This window comes from Perissodus microlepis, chromosome 23 (genome assembly GCF_051167445.1).
Source record: "Perissodus microlepis isolate ML-2025 ecotype Zambia chromosome 23, ASM5116744v1, whole genome shotgun sequence".
NCBI lineage: Eukaryota > Metazoa > Chordata > Actinopteri > Cichliformes > Cichlidae > Perissodus > Perissodus microlepis.
The window spans coordinates 1,906,788-1,924,301 of NC_140482.1; the positions used below are offsets into that span (position 1 = coordinate 1,906,788).

The 17,514-nt window shown below is 41.7% G+C and overlaps 1 protein-coding gene across 4 annotated transcripts in view; it reads left to right on the top strand.

Annotated features, from left to right (window-relative positions):
* Positions 1 to 17,514, top strand: part of dmd (dystrophin) — a 284,621-nt gene that overhangs the window by 194,332 nt on the left and 72,775 nt on the right. For all 4 annotated transcript variants that reach the window (XM_084922101.1, XM_084922102.1, XM_084922099.1 and 1 more), the window contains 6 exons: positions 409 to 578; positions 841 to 958; positions 4,037 to 4,248; positions 6,202 to 6,356; positions 8,230 to 8,419; positions 17,288 to 17,460. In XM_084922101.1, the coding sequence (XP_084778227.1) occupies positions 409 to 578; positions 841 to 958; positions 4,037 to 4,248; positions 6,202 to 6,356; positions 8,230 to 8,419; positions 17,288 to 17,460 (1,018 nt within the window). The remainder of the gene's footprint in view (positions 1 to 408; positions 579 to 840; positions 959 to 4,036; positions 4,249 to 6,201; positions 6,357 to 8,229; positions 8,420 to 17,287; positions 17,461 to 17,514) is intronic.

Sequence of the window (17,514 nt, forward strand, 5' to 3'; positions counted from 1 at the left end):
ATTAGAATCATTTAAATAATGGAAAAACAAATGGAAAGATCAGCTCCTGCACATGATTATAGAATATCAGCTGATTTTGGGAGTTGTCTCTAATGCTACAGTCACAATATAAAAAACGGTGGTTGGAAACCAAATCATGACCCAACTCGTGACCATGTGGAATAAACTTGCCGTTGGTTTTTGAAATGGTTGTTTGAAAGATGGGGACCGGGTCTGTGTGGTTATGAATTTAAAGCATGAATGATGCGTTTGGTGGTGGGCCATCGAGTTCTCTCTGTTCATAATGATCGATTCATTTCAGTAGCAAATTCAGTGAAGGACTTTTACTATGGTTTTATTTTGAAATAAGAATATGAACACTTCCTCCACTAAAAACTAAAAGTTCATTTAACTGTATCTGTGTCTCAGATGAAGGTCTGACAGGAAGTTCCCAGCCTGAATACGCAGCATTGGCTCAGTTCAACAAGTCCTGGGCTGAGCTCACTGACTGGCTGACCATGATGGATAACATGGTACAGAACAAGCGGGTAGTGGTGGCTGACCTCGACGACATCAACAACATGATCAGGCAACTCAAGGTCCGGACCTCTGACCTCACCTTTGACTCTATTTAAAGCACTGCAAAACCTGACCGAGCTGCCGACATTCACGGGGCCGTGTGAAAGTATGGCTCAGTGTGTAAATACTGAGGACTCACAGATAGTTTAAAACAGTCAGTGGTTAAACTGACAAGCTAGACATGCTACAGACCTTTATTCTTGATTTGTTTTCCTCCTTAATTGCTTGGAAAATTCTATAAGTAAGCTAAAACAATTGAGAAACTAAAATGATTGTTTTCAGGCTTCTCTGCAGGATCTTGATCAACGCCGCCCCCTCCTGGAGACACAGATCACAGCAGCCCAGAACCTGAAGAACAAAACCAGCAGCCAAGAGACCCGCAATGCTATTTCTGAACGCAGTAAGTCTCACACATGCACATGCAACATAGCATCATTTTACATGAAATGTGAGCCTCCCACAGAGGCTAAGTGAAGCTTATTTAGAGCCTATATTAGGCTATATCAGGGGTGTCCAACTCCAGGCCTCGATGGCCGGCGTCCTGCAGGTTTTAAATCTCACCCTGGGTCAACACACCAGAATCAAATGATTAGTTCATTACCAGGCTTCTAGAGAACTTCAAGACATGTTGATTATTTAGCCATTTAAATCAGCTGTGTTGGATCAAGGACACATCTAAGACCTGCAGGACACCGGCCCTCGAGGCCTGGAGTTGGACAAAACATATTCATCTGCCATAACAGAAGCTGCAGAAGCTGTCTTCACCTTCTTCCTATTAATATAAGTAGCAAGGTATGAAGGTATTCATTGGACGAATATATCGACTATCGTCGATAGTTTTTACAATGGCAGTTTATTTATTTGTTTGCCCATGAGTAAGTTTGCTAATAATGATGGAGCTAATAGAAGCAGTCAACAGAAAAATGGAGCTGCAGAAACCGGTGATAGCCTAGCATACTCAGCCGGATGGTTGACACATACATGCTCTTGCAAGTTAGGCGTGTTTGAGTACTTTGCTTCCACTACACGTCTGCACAAGCGGCACACTGCTTTGGTCACATCCTTAGGTTTACCTCTTTCATCTGATTTAAAGCCAAAGAAATCCCAAATTGGCGACTTTATATTTTTTAGTGCTGTCAGCGTTAACGCACCGTCATCATGACTAACACGATTAACAGTCAACCCATCTGGAGCACACACTGAATCAAAATCCCTGAAATGTCTCTGTCAACGCATTTCGGCAGTTTGTCCAAATTTTGTTCCTTCTGCGCTCCAGATGGGTTGAAAGTGTTAAAAAAAAATCGTGATGACCGCGTTTAAACACGCGCAAATCAGTCCGTGCATGATTACGTTGCCCCGCCCATCAAAAAGTCTGCGCATGCGTGAATATATTGCCTATCGGCGATTGGACTGACTATTGCCAATTGGAAAATGTTTACATATTGCCCAACCCTCACTCTTTCAAGTTCCAAGTCACACTGCAACCGCTCCTTCTCAGTTTTTGCATTTTCCTTCTCTAGTTGCAGGTACAGATCAAATGATAATCAATTGATTATCAAATCAAAATGACCAATCAATCAGTTCAGAAGCCGATATCACTGGAGCCTGATCTACCTCCTTCAACAGTACTTTTCAGTTTTTGCCCAGCCCAGCGTGCATGCTTTTGTAGTCACAAATTGTATTAAATTAGCCTGAAGCCAAAAGCCTTTCCTCTATATTTCTATTTTATATTGGAGGACACTCCTCCTCTACAAATCTTCAGGTTCTCAGTTCTCTTACTCTCTTCTTCTCTTACTGCTTGTTTTCGTAAAGATCACCATCTCAAAGAAAAGAGTTACTACAGTGTTTGTTCATTTTGATAGCACATTCTGATTTTGTTTGTGTTTTACTCATAATTTAGTTTAGTTTAATAGATTCAGTCATATATAGTATAAAAAAGTCTTGTTTTTACCTGTGAGAATTCCTTCAAATGGATTACAAAGCATCACATGTTCCTTGATATCAAATGCAAATGTTTACTGTTCTCTTCCTGCCAAGAACTGAGATTTTGTTGTGTAGTCATGACAAACAGGGAGTGTGGGAGCTAGTTGTACTAGCTGTAACTGTCCAGTAAAGGTATAATTCTCGCAAAAGGCCAAATGTACAAAAGTTATCAGCTTTCTCTTTCAACTTCAAATTCTCATCTTCTTTCTATCTGAAGAAGTCTAACACGACAACAGTAACTATCTTAAAAATATGTTTTTTTATTTAGGCTTCCTAAATAACCTGGAATTGGATAAGAGGAAGAGAATGGATGGATGGATGGATGCATGCATGGATGGATTTGATTACTATATTTGTTAAAGAAGGATTGTTCACAATTTTTGGGCAGCGAAAATGGGTAAAGAGACTCCCAAGTGCATACTCAGCAGTGCCAAGTTGAATTAGCCCAATGTTTGGACTTGTCACCTTTGGCTATAACACATTCAAAGATTACTTATTGAGCCTAATTATTATATTTTAAACAGTATGGATCAGCAGGTGATTATATAACAAGTGGCGCAGACTTCATTAATATGCTTGTAGGTAATATTTGACCTAAATATATGGGTCCTGTGAATTGAATATGCAGGTTAAATGCAGTGATTCCAATACTAACACTCCAGTGTAGGTATGTATAGTGTATACGAGTATATGTGATTACATTATATATGTGAGTCTTTGTCCAGTGTATACAGGTATGTATGTCATAAAAAATCCCCAACGATGGATGGATGGATGGATGGCTGGGATGGATGGTTGGATGGATGGATGCATGGATGGTTGGATGGATGGTTGGATGGTTGGATGGATGGATGGATGGATGATTGGATGGATGGATGGATGGATGCATGGATGGTTGGATAGTTGGATGGATGGATGGATGGATGGTTGGATGGATGGATGGTTGGATGGATGGATGGATGGTTGGATGGATGGTTGGATGGTTGGATGGATGGATGGATGGTTGGATGGATGGATGGTTGGCTGGATGGATGGATGGATGGATGGTTGGATGGATGGATGGATGGATGGCTGGATGGATGGATGGATGGTTGGATGGATGGATGGTTGGATGGATGGATGGATGGTTGGATGGATGGATGGATGCATGGTTGGATGGATGGTTGGATGGATGGATGGTTGGATGGATGGATGGATGGATGGTTGGATGGATGGATGGTTGGATGGATGGATGGATGGTTGGATGGATGGATGGTTGGATGGATGGATGGATGGTTGGATGGATGGATGGATGGATGGATGGTTGGATGGATGGATGGATGGATGGATGGTTGGATGGATGGATGCATGGATGGATGGATGGATGGATTTAGGTTTCCAGACTCAGTCCATGTATTATTTTCAAACTGTCTGACACCTCTACTAGTTGTGTGATTTTATTCTAAAGCAATATTGTGAGAACTTGTTAAGCAGTGTTTTCTCTCTTTCATCATAGTTGATCGACTCCAGGCTTACTGGGAAGACTCTCAGACCAAACTGTCTGATAGGATGAAGCAGCTACAAAACATGCTGCAAGACTCTACCAACTGGCTGGACGCCAAGAAGGGGGTGGATCATGTCGTCAAACAGGCCAATGAGAGACTGGATTCATGGCAGGAGATCACTTATACAGTTGATGCACTGAAAAAACAAAATGCTGAACTGAAGGTGGGATCTGCATTCTGAATTTCACTGTATTTATACAGACATATAGTCTGCTTACAAGAGCCCCCCCATTAATCAGATCCAACCAATATAACCCCCCAATAAAATTATGAATTATCTTGCATAAATAGGCTGTTGATTTTCTTTACTCGTTTCAGGTATTACCAGCAAAACAGTTGCATGTTTAATCATCTGGGAATTTACCCAGATGTATTTATTTATTTAGACGGAGATCTTGACCCCCCAATGTTCAGCACAAGGTTACGCCGATGGGGATTGATAATCAGTATCAGCTGATTTGGTGTTAATTAAATTAATAGGTGCACTGAAGGGGCAACAGTGAGACAACACCCACAGCAGAAACGCTTTTACAGGTGGACACCACTGACATTTTTTCCCTCCTCGTCTTTTCTGTTTTTTCAATAGTTTTTAGCATGTTCAGTATCACTGCTGGTAGCATAAGGTGATACCAGGACCCTACAGCAGGTCCTACAGAGCCCTGCAAGAAGACCTCTAACCTCTTGGTGTTAACGTCTCTGACCAAACAGCCAGAAAGACTTCATGAGGGTGGCCTGAGGGACCGACGTACTTTAGTGGGCCCTGTGCTCACTGCCACATACAGCCTGACTGCCCTTTGTCATAGAATACCAGAACTGGGAGGTTCACTATTGGTGACCTGTGCTTTTCACAGCTGAGAGCAGTACATTTCTAAACAGAGGGTTCAAACATATAACATTAGACATTATGATATTAGTGATTTAGGACAGTGTTTCCCAACTTTTTAGAGCCAGGGCACATATTTCACGTTAAAAATTACACGGCACACCACCAAACAAAAATGTCACAAAAAGCATATGGATAGTTTTTCACAGTGCACCAGGTGTAGCAGAGCTGGCTCGGTTTGTCTCCAGTATACCTTTTTGCTATTTTCTGACCACTGCTCATGCTAGCGCCTTCATCTGGGTCGGAGTTTTCTCCAGGACCCAGGTCAGACTGACTACTTTTCCTTTTCAAATATTTATCTATTGCTATTACGCACTACATCGTCTCACTCACAGCATTCTTCTTCATCTTCTGTTTTACTGGCAGCTGGCAGCCCATTTAGTTAGAGCAGGTAGTTAGATTAGATTAGATTAGATTAGATTAGATTAGATTAGATTAGATTAGATTAGATGAAACTTTATTAATCCCTCGGGTGGGTTCCTCCGGGAAATTCAGTTTCCAGTAGCAAAGCACCGAAAGAAGTTGCATGTTACAGATACATTAAGGGGAATGAGAGTAAGGATATAAGCATAAATACACCATATATACACATATACACATATATAGATACAGAATATACAATATGGATAAATAGGATTGCTCATTTGAGTGAGTATATTGCACAGTGGTTATTGCACAGTCAAATATAAGAAAAAAGACAAAACAAAAAACAAATATTGCAAATATTGCACAGTGTAGAAAAGCACCTACAACTCAGTTGTTCCCGCCCTCCCTTGTCCCCCTGTCTCCCCTCCCTCTCCCCTCCAGTGAGGAGTTAAACAGTCTGATGGCGTGTGGGACAAAGGAGTTTTTAAGTCTGTTGGTTTTTGACTTGGGGAGAAGCAGCCTGTCGCTGAATAGGCTCCTCTGATTGTTTACGACCGTGTGCAGAGGATGCCCGGCATTGTTCATAATGTCCATCAGTTTCTTTAAGGTCCTCTTCTCTGCCACTGTCACCAGAGTGTCCAGCTTCATGCTGACCACAGAGCCAGCCTTCCTGATTAGTTTCTCCAGTCTGGATGAGTCCCTCTTTGCTGTGCTGCTCCCCCAGCACACCACGCCATAGAAAAGGTGTACTGCCCTCTAGTGGAAGAGACCGTTCTGCCCGTTACGATGATCGCTTAGAGTACTAATCAGGTGGAACCAGATAATCATGTTGATGATTTGGCCTTTGTTTTCTCCCTGCTTACCCAGCTCTTAATGAAGGAGCTGCAGCAATCCCAGATGCAAGTCAAAGAAACCAATACACTGGCCAACAAACTACTGACGCTATATGGCAACGATGACACTCACAAAGTCACCCAGATCAGCAACAACATGGAGACTGCCTGCATATACATCAACAAACGGTAAGCATTTTAATATTTTTATTAAAAAATAAACATTTAGGCGGCTATGTTGGTGTTTGACTTAATGAATGTCTCTAAACGATGCTGTTCTTACGCTTTCAGCCTTGGTTTCCGTGGAAATAATAAGTGCACTTTAGTGCAAATACCCCGTCAAAACACCACAATGACTATTTCACCTTTTTGCAAAACGTGTTTAGTCAGGAAGTAATCGTGATGTGATTTCATGGCACAAAAGGCACACGTTTAGTGTTCCACATAACAGACGAGCATGATAAAAAGAGCATTTGCATTATCTAACAAGAAAGCTTTTAAAGCTATTTAGCCATCATGGAAGTCTGGATATTACGTCTATCAAATCTTTAGGCTTGTTTACTGACTTTAGCTACATTACATTTGGAATAGAATTGACCCTAAAAAGGAAAACCACTCACTCTCTGGGCAGTATTTACTTATTTTTCTTATTTATTCCCGATCTGCTAAGGGAATAGTATTGTATTTTCTATATATTTATTCTGTTATTCTTTTTAAATGTACTTTAAATGTGCAGTTCAGTAATAACACATGCAGAGTGCAGGATTTTGTTATTTACCCTGTTGAAACTATTTAAATATTCTTAAAATGACATAAATGAACACATTTTGTTTTACAAAAACAAACAGTTTCCCCTCTCGCCCAGACTCGGGTCCTCTACCAGAGGCCTGGGAGCCTGAGGGTCCTGCACAGTATCATTAGCTGTTCCCAGGACTGCGCTCTTCTGGACAGAGATCTCCGATGTTGTTCCTGGGATCCACTCACCTAGCTTTGGAGTTACTGCACCTAGTGGTCCGATTACCACTGGGACCACTGTTATCTTCATCTTCTCCAGCTCTTCTCTGAGGTCTTGGTATTTCTCCAGCTTCTCACATTCCTGATGTTGCTGTTATTTGGTATCACTACGGCCGTCTTCTTCTGCTTGTCTGCCACCACTATGTCTGGTTGGTCAGCCATCATCATTTTGTCCATCTGTATCTGGAAGTCCCACAGGATCTTAGCTCGGTCATTCTCCACCACCCTTGGGGGCGTCTCCCATTTTGACTACCAGGCCATATTCAGCACAGATGTTCCTGTACACTATGCAGACCACTTGGTTATGGCGTTCCATGTATGCCCTGCCTGCTAGCATCTTGCACCCTGCTGTTATGTGCTGGATTGTCTCAGGGGCATCGTTACACAGCCTGGGGTCTTGCCTGGTGTGATAGACCCCAGCCTCTATGGATCTTGAGCTTGTTCCTGTGCTGCCATGATTAGTGCCTCTGTGCTGTCTTTCAGTCCAGCTTTGTCCAGCCACTGGTAGGATTTCTGGATGTCAGCCACCTCCTCTATCTGCTGGTGGTACATACTGTGCAGGGGCCTGTCCTTCCATGATGGTTCCTCCTCTTTCTTGGGTTTCTGCTGCCTGAGGTATTCACCGAGCACGCGGTCGGTTGAGGCCATCTTCCTCACGTATTCATGGATGTTCACTGCCTCATCCTGGACTGTGGTGCTGAGTCTCACTAGTCCCTGGCTCCCTTCCTTCCCCTTAGCATACAGTCTCAGGGTGCTGGACTTGGGGTGAAATGCATGACAAGGAGATAAATTTTAAATATATTTAAGTACTTTGTATATGTTTTATAAGACTTTTTTGTCAATTTTTTTATTGAATTGTTAACTCGACGTCACTGTACATATATCAAACATGCAAAGTTTTATCAGAATTCATATTAAACTTTGAGCCATCGTGTTTACAGACAGAATGACGTGTGTGCAAAACAAATCTGTTGTTTCTTTAACTTTTTTGAGGAAATAACTTTTATTTACCACCTTTGTTTCTTGTCATCTGTCTGCACATTTTCAGTGTTTCTGACAGGGAGGCAGCTTTGGAAGCTGCTCTAAAGTTGCTGCAGCAGTTCTACTTTGATTTGGAAAAGTTCCTCAACTGGCTCACGGAGGCTGAGACGACCTGTAATGTTTTACTAGATGCCACGAACAAGGAGAGATTGCAGGAGCAGTCTGAGGCAGCAAGGAACTTGCTGGAACAGTGGAAGGTGGGCCATACACCGGTGCTCCTCACCTTTCTGATATAGCTAGCTCTGTATCTATATACAGACATGGACATATACACGTTCCAGAACTCTAGAAGTTCTAAACTTTGTCAGATTGTTATCAGCATAAGGCCCTGAAGATGAACCTTGTCAGGGCTAAGTCATGAGGACCAATACACTCACATCCACACCTGTGGCCAGTTTAGAATCATTCATTTAGTGATGAGGACGTCTGTGTAAAGGAAATCCGAGCAGGGACAATGTTATGCCTCGGTCTAGGTGCAACATAAGGAATAAAAAAAGGGTGTCCTCGCCCTGGTCCCCAAAACCAGAAACCCAATGGCCAAGTCACAGATAAATGTGAGATTTATTGCTACACCAGTAATATCAAGACTCAACGCTTTAACTCCAGGGCAAAATTACAAACAAAACAAGCTAATCCAAGCACTACCCCATAACTCCCCGACTTATTACACAAGATAAAATGTACAGAAATAAATAGGCAGCTCAGCCCTTCAACTTCAGTGCTATTTGAAAAAGGACAAAACTATTTACAATAATATTTAGAAAACCTAACTGGTCTCATAGCACACACACACAGCCGAAGATAGGTCTGCTGCTGCTGCTGCCAAACCAGATTAAACCATAATGTCCCTTTTCACTTGTATCCCTACAAAGGAGGCAGTGGAGAGTGCCAGTAAATGATCAGATTTGTACACTGTTAGACCTTTGCCTCACCGCCACATATCTTAAAATACGAGAGTTGCTACAGACAAAAGTATGGATGTGATACAATGGTCAAAATCTAAACCTAAAAAGTAGAAACCTTCACTGTTCACATCAACTCAGTGGTTAGAAACGTAAAGCTCACCAGGGAAGATAAAAAATGATAATAGTTTGCCTTTCCCTGTGCTGAATGGAAACCTCAACATTGAACGTTCCTGAAAGCCCACACACACCAGTACCTACTCTTTGACTCCCACAACACAAACTTGGTCATTTGGACCCTGCAACACTGGGCACAAAACATTCCCTCTAAGCCAGAGACAAGGAACACACAGATGTAAAGAAAGCTCTTAAAACATGTGGTTTTCCCAGCTGGGCCTGGACACCAACAAGGGAGACACAGAATGACAGATCTAACAACTTTATTTATCTGAGAAACTCAGGAGATTTATCTCCAAGCATAACATCAGTGCACTTCAGACCCGGCCATGACCTCAGACAAAAACCGGTTGATCCCAAGGACAAAACTCCCAAACACAAGCTAAACAACAGTGCATGCTGCACAGCGCAGCAAGGAGTGCTTAGACCTCCTCATTGGATAAAACAAACAGCCTTAAACACATATTCATTTACTAACCAGCAATTTAGTGTCTTCTTTGCTGATTGGTGTTTGGACCTCATCTGGCTTTTACATATAAAAACATTTTATTTTTGTGTTTTGTTTTGGGGGGGTTCACATTGCAGTGATGATAGCTGTAAGTTCAAACATGTTTGTCATCAGAATTAATCATTAAAATGATTATACCATTAACACAGTTTAATTAAGTTAGGCAAGGAAAAACTCGTACAACCATGAAGGGTTAGTGAGAAAGTAAAAACAATGTGGGTTCTTTCCAGGTACTCCAGCTTCCTCCCATAGTTCAAAGACATGCAGTTAGTAGGGGTTATGTTCATTGGTGATTCTAAATTGCCCACAGGTGTTAAGGAGAGTGTGAATGGTTGTCTGTCTCTGCGTTACCTCTGCAACAGACTGGTATTCTGTCCAGGGTTTACCCCGCCTCTCGCCCTCTGATAACTGGGATAGTCTTGAGCCCGCTATCGCGACCCTGATATGGATAAAAAGACTAATGATTAGACTTTTGTCTCAGGTGGGATCTGCCACACATCCAGTATATTTCCAGTTTTTAGCCCTTCTTCAACTCTGCTCTGGCTAGTATGACAGGAATGCTGACATGGTGAGATTTGATTGGACTGTCACTGTCTGCACACAAATCCTGAATTCCCCCAATGCATTGTGGGTGTTGGGTGAAGGGAAGGCTCTGTTCTGCAAGAAAACATATTCTGACCGTCAACCCTCACCCTGCACCCACACACACTCTCTGGTAGCACAGCGTGTACAGTGATCCACACACAACCACTGTGACACAGTGTGCAGTGCATACACTACAAGGAAACACACAAGCAGCACATTTAAAATCAGAAATTCACACACACACAACACACCTACAGGGACACACACACATGTACACACAGAGCTCTCTCAGTACAACAGTAGCACTGTGTGTAGCACTGAGATGGTTGTCTTTGTCCAGTTACAATGATGGGTGCTAAAAGTACATAGCATCCTATGAAGTCTCACTCTCGTTCCCTCGGCTACAACATACAGATAACGTTTAATTGGAAAAGAAGTACACTCATCATTTTATGTAACCTTGAAAGTTTCTCTGCGTCTTTCATCGTCATTTTAACTCTTTCTCGTACCCTGTGTTCACTCTGACTCAGACTTTCCAACTCCATCTCTCTTTTTTATGTGCGACTGACCCTCCCTCTCTTCCTCTTTATCTGAACGTCTCACTGTGTCACGAACACTTAAACAGAGGGCAGTGTAATTCAGCCTACTGGAAGCTAGAAGGAATGAAATGGGGCTTAATGGAGGTGCTTCTTCTTTTTGATGTGTGATTTTGGGGATTCCAGGGTTCAGTCTGGACGATGCTGCGCAGAAAGGTCTACCATGTTCAGGTTGGGAATAAAAATCAAGTCGATTCCTTTGGAACATTTACTCAACGGACATTTACACTAAACTTTTGAGATGATTCATATAGGTTGTAATCTGTTAAATCAACTTTCACTACGCTACAGAATAACCGGTGGGATTTAAAACTTGTTTTGAATGCTGACGAAAAAAAATCGATGGTGTTCACAAATTAAAAATCTGAACCAAGTAACCTCTCATGTATTACTACAATTCAGGGCTTTGAGATTGAGTTAGTATCTGATTACAGCTACTTAGGACTTCAATTGATGACTCGCTGTCGTTTACGCCTCACTTTCAGCAACTGGTGGAAAAACTGAATTGTGGTTTTTACTTTAGGCTAAAAGTCCTGCTTGTACTTTGAGAGAAGAAAGAGACTTGTTGTTCCCAGTTTTATGTCTATGCTTGATTATAGCAGTGCGATTTATATGCATGCATCCTTAAATATGCTGGATTCTATCATGGAGCATTGAAATTCATTACAAGCTCTTACTCACCACTCCTTTGCTGGTCTGATTTGTCGTGACGTATATATGATATATATGACTGATATATTCTTATTAATAAGGCTTTTCTTGGTTTGCCCCCATCTTATTTCCCAAGATTTATTCCGTCTATCTCAAAGCTTCACACTAAATTTGAGCATTCAAATGTGCAGCTTCTTACTCCTGGAATCAGCTGCAGAATCAACTAAAACGTAAGAAGCTGGTCTCACTTAATGACTTTAAAGCGGATCTAAAGAACTAATGCAGGCTGCTGTTTTGCCTGAATATTGTTCCTTTGTTTGTGGCATTAGGTAGCACTTTTAGCATGATCTTGGTTGTTTCTGTGTTTTATTTTTTTACTCTCTGACTGTACTTAACTGGTGTATGGATTTGTATGTGTATGTGGTTTTAATGTATGCAACCTAGGATTGTACTGCTTGGTCAGGAGACTCTTAAAAGGGGACATTTTTAATCTCAAGAGTTAATTTTTTTCCTGGCTACAAAACAGTTAATATAATTGATTTTATATAAGCTCGATTCTGTTGTGAGGCATTTGAGATTAACAGTAGGAAAGATTCTCCTTTCGCACGACTTCTGGAACTATTCATTTAAAAGGCAGAAATCAAGGTAAAAATGCAAACTGTTGGACTGCCTGACATTGTGTCATCATTTAGATCACATGGTAATTGTAATAAAATCCTCCTGCCCCCTGTGTTAGCAGTCTAGCGTCCACAGTTTTCATGATATCGTGTTTCAGATTTTGTGTGTTTGGGCGAGAGGCAGGGTGCAGCCTGGACAGGTCGGCAGTCTGTGCAGGGCTGGGATTTTTGTACTTTTAATTGAAAATCTTTAAACTTCACAACAGTATCGTAGGGGGGACATGATCTCCCGTGTTGGCTAAGCAGCTGACCTTGATCTTCATTGTGTGACCTTGACAATTTCAAGAAACCATATAGAGTAGAATATATCATCTTGAAAGGGCATGGACGCAGCAGTCACAATAACACCATAACAGGATGACATCATTGTATTGTAATGAAAACAGGTGGACATCAAAATCATAAAATGTCGGTTTTAGTATCACACTTGCCCTCTGGAGTTGTGCTCTCTTGTAAAGAAGTGCACTTACTTAACTCCTGTTTATAATGTCCTCAGCGCTTCTTGTTTTTTCTCTTCCCAAAAAGGAGGAGTATGTTTTTATGTCTTCACTGACTCCAGTTTATTTTTATAAGAAGATTTGCTCTAAAGACACTGTTGATTCTTTAATAAAAACTTAACATAGAAATGGAGAAAAATGAAGTGAAATGACTAATCTAAAATCCACTTTTTTAAGCCACTTTTTGCTTGAATGGTGAGTTACTGACACGTGCTCTTCACAAAGCACAGAAACATCAGAAGTTCTGTCAAATTCAGTTTCATATTTTTAGTGTTTGTAGTAAAAGAGCTTCGAGTGCTCAAATTGAGCAGAAATGCTCGATACAGTCCACTATTGCCAAAAGTATTTGTCTGTGTGTACACACACATGAACTTGTGGCACTCTATGCTTAATCCATAGGATTTTAATATGATGTCTGCCCACGCTTTGCAGCTGTAGCAGCTTCAACGCTTCCGGGAAGACTTTCCACAAGGTTTAGGAGTGTGTTAATATTAACATTTGCCCATTCTTCCACTCATGCGGTGTTCTGTCAGGCTGAGGTCAGGACTCTGTGCTGGACAGATAAATTCTGCCACATCAAACTGCCTCACCCATGCCCTTGCTTTGTGCACTGGTGCACAGTCGTGTTGGAAAAGAAAGGGAGCATCCCTAAACTGTTTCCTCAAAGTTGGGAGAATGCAATTTTCCAAAAAGAGGACTCAAAAGAAATAAGTGGTTTGATTGCTTTGCCACAAGATAACCACAAAGAAGCATGTTATTGACCTTTCTGAACCCACCAATCATCACAGTAAAATAAGGGATGAGTAATTTATATTACACATGGACTAGATCTAGTGTTGGGAATGCCAGTGTTATTCCACAGTTTTGGGTACAGTCAAGTAATATGTCATATTTTTCCAATTAAATAATGCATTTTCTAAAATTGAATTGCATAACATTGTGGTCAAACTGATGAGACTACATTCACAACACGTTCTCACTCCCAAAGCGTAACATTTTACACGAGGTGACAAATCGCCTGTATATTACGCTTCCGGGCACCCAACACGTCCCTATGCAGCCGTCCCTCGTATGTCGCGGTAGTTACGTTCTAAAATAACCCATGATAGGTGAAATCTGCGAAGTCGACAACTTTATTTTTTACAATTATTATAGATGTTTTAAGGATGTAAAACCCCCTCACTACACACTTTATACACTTTTCTCAGACAGGCATGAAAATTTTCACACTTTTCTCTCTTGTTTAAACTCTCAAAGTTCAAACCTTGTAGAAAAATAAGTCCAGTATTAGAGAATGAAACCAAAGACCCGCGGTTGTCTTTGATGGTGCAAAACGTTTCGTCGACATCGTTGCGTTTGTTGTGCAGAAAACTTACAAACATACAGTCCAGCACTTCTGAGTCACACTGCTAGAGATCGAAGATTTATGTAAACGTACAGGAGACACGGCAGGAGATTGATTAACAATGGTCTACAGCCAATCAGGACGCAGAACACAATGCACTGTAAAAAACAAAACAAAAAACAACAACATGCAAAATTGCGCACAAAAAAATCAGCGAAACAGCGAGGCCGCGAAAGGTGAACCGCGTTATAGCGAGGGAGCGCTGTATTACGAGGTCGGAAAAATGAGGAAACATGAGAACTGTTTGGAATGAATCTACACAAGTACGTTTATCTTACTTAAATCGCTTTGAAAAACACTAACATCATTAATGTGCTGGTTAAGGTTTAGGGATAAGGTTAGGGCTGGAATACATGGCTGGAACGTCTATTACCGTGGGACGGTCGTTCTACTGGATTTCATCCACAGCCCGGTGCGTAGCATAGGAACGCGGAAGGTTGTCTTTCGCGTTCCCATGGAAAACCTCGGGACGTGACAAATCGTTGGTTTATTACGCCTCAGGAGTGAGAACGATCTGACATTCATCAAGTCATGCAAACAACTTGAGGTCCCGGCTGTACCATTTTCTTTCTGTGAGAGGTCAGACGTCTGCTACAGCTCTTTTTTACTTTAGTAATATAAAGAACATGTCGAAGGTAATTAGCCAATACTCAAACAATGACAATAACATTTAGAGAATTAAAATAAGAAAAAGTAGATTAAGTCAGACACAAAGAATTGATATCATAATTTTATGAGCACAGAATTTGTAAATAAGTCATTTACTAATACTTAATAGACAGTATGTAAGGCATTAAGGTAACTATTGTCTGTCATATCAGGTACCACAGAATACTGAAGACTCCTGAAATGGACATTTTCCCTTAATGATTTAATTTATGTATAAAGCATTAGTAAATGATGTATTAGCTATTAATAAAGCCAGTAATTCAAATGCAGGAGTCTCTTTATGAAGGCACCAAATTAAACTAAGATGAAGTGACACTGATTTTCACCTAGCCCGAGTTTACCTACCCTATTCAAACATTAAGGAAGCATTTAAGGCAACACCCTGCCCCCACCTCTCAGACCATTTTTCTGTTATGCTGTTTCCTGCATAGAAGTGCTTAATAATCAGAGAAAACCCCACTGTGAAGCAAGTGCTCTACAGGAGCCACGGAAGCATTAAAAGACTGTTTTGAATGTATTGACGGATGTGTTCAAGGCATCTGCAACTGAGTGTAGATGAGTACGCTGAGTTAGTGTCTCCATAAGTTTAGAAATATGTGGAAGATGTCTTTGGTTTTGGGCTGTCAGATGACATTCCTGGTGACAAACTGTGGATGACCAAGGGGTGCTTGCAATGAAAGCACAAAGTGACGGTTGTAATGTGATATGATGGCACCCAGATCAGCAAGACCCAACTTGAACTATGCCATAAGAGCAACGAAGCATGACTTTGGAAAGAGAATACAGAAGTTCTTCCATGACCATGCAAACAAGAGACGAATGTGGCAGAGTATCAACGCCATCAAAGAGTTTAAAGCTATTCCTCCACCCTGTGTGAACAAGACAACATTTCTGAATAAGTAAGTAAACAAACACTATGAAGGGTTGAGGCATTTAGTCATACACCTGCAAGGAACAGCGCTCTATACGACTTTGAGGAGAGGGAACGTAAGAAAAGCAGCCGGCACTGACAACACACCAGCTTGGTGTCCTGACCGACCAGCTTTAGTTCTCTTTTAGACATTTTTCATTTGTCCTGCATTCTGAGGAAGAACAACCTGGACCAGAACAACCTGGACCAGAACAACCTGGACCAGAACAACCTGGACCAGAAGCTGCTGCTTCTACCACTGTGTGTTTGGTACGCAGAGGCCAGGACTGAAAACAGAAAGGCTGTGCAGAGGGTAATTAACACTCCCCAAAAAAGTCATTGGCCATCCTCTGCCACCCCTGGAGGCCATTACCAGCACCTCCTGACTCCAGGGCCATCAGAGGTAACGACTTGCTTCCCGCCCACCACAGATTTGACCTTCTGCCCTCCAGATGGCGCTTCTGGTCAATGAGGTCACACACCTCCAGACACCTCCAGGACACTCGCACATGGACTCTATACTCAGACCAAGTGTATTACACTATTTTCAAGCACTTTGTAAACTGTTCTCTAATGTGTGCATTTTTATTGTGTGCCTCCTGTTTTGTATACATACCTCTTGTGTGTATGTAATCTAGTCTGTTATTCATTCTTGCTGTCCTGCTATTCATTTTATTATTCCATGCACAGCTGGTGGTGAGCATCCACAATTTCATTCTACATATGCAGTGACAATAAAAGGGAATTCTATTTGACTCTTTAAGATTGCTGCCAACATTCAAGTGCCCGTATCTTCATGACAACTGCCCCAAAGCACTCAGTCCCATTATGATGTCCTTTGAGAGACTGGAAAACTACCACATTGTCTGTGCTGAAAACAACCAAAGAGCTCATTGTCGACTTAACGGGAAGTCGGCACAGTCCCACACAGTCATTAACAGAACAGCAGTGGACATGGTCAGCAGCACCAAGTTCCAGAGAGTACAGATAACAGACACTTTGTCCTGGTCACTGCACACCAGAGCTGTTGCTAAGAGAGCTCCGGAGTTTCTGTACTTTTTGCGCTGGACGAGGAGAGGTCACTTACCCTCTCGTATCCTTACCAGTTTCTACAAGGGTACTATAGAGAGCTTACTGACATGAATATCTGTGTGGTCAGGGGCCTGCAGTGCTGCAAACTGGAAATCCCTGCAGAGAGGGCTGAAGACAGCAGAGAAGATCACTGAGTCTCCACTTCCCCACGTCCAGGACATTGCAGTTTTGACATTTTGACATTACAGTGCTAAGAAATTAAAATAAAAAAGGTTAATGTAAATATAAATATAAATACGGTTGATATCTTGATTAACGGATCATCGTCTGATTTTAAGCACCAATCAGTGAAAGTGAAAGTCCTGAAAGATTGCTGATGTTACCAAAAAATTCAGTGTGTGCTGTAACCGAATTTTACAGTTTTTTGTGCTGTTTTTCCATTTCTGGCAATTATAGGACCTCCAAATAGAGATTGACGGCCACACAGAACTGTATCACTCCCTGGATGAAAATGGGCAGAGGATTCTTACGTCACTGGGGGACTCCGAGGATGGGGCTCTGCTCAGGAGACGTCTTGGCAACATGACCCAGCGGTGGAATGACCTGCACAACAAGACCCTCCGCATGAGGTGAGCGGTTGCAATGTTTCCAACAACGCAAAGAACTGTAAACGACTGTTGTTG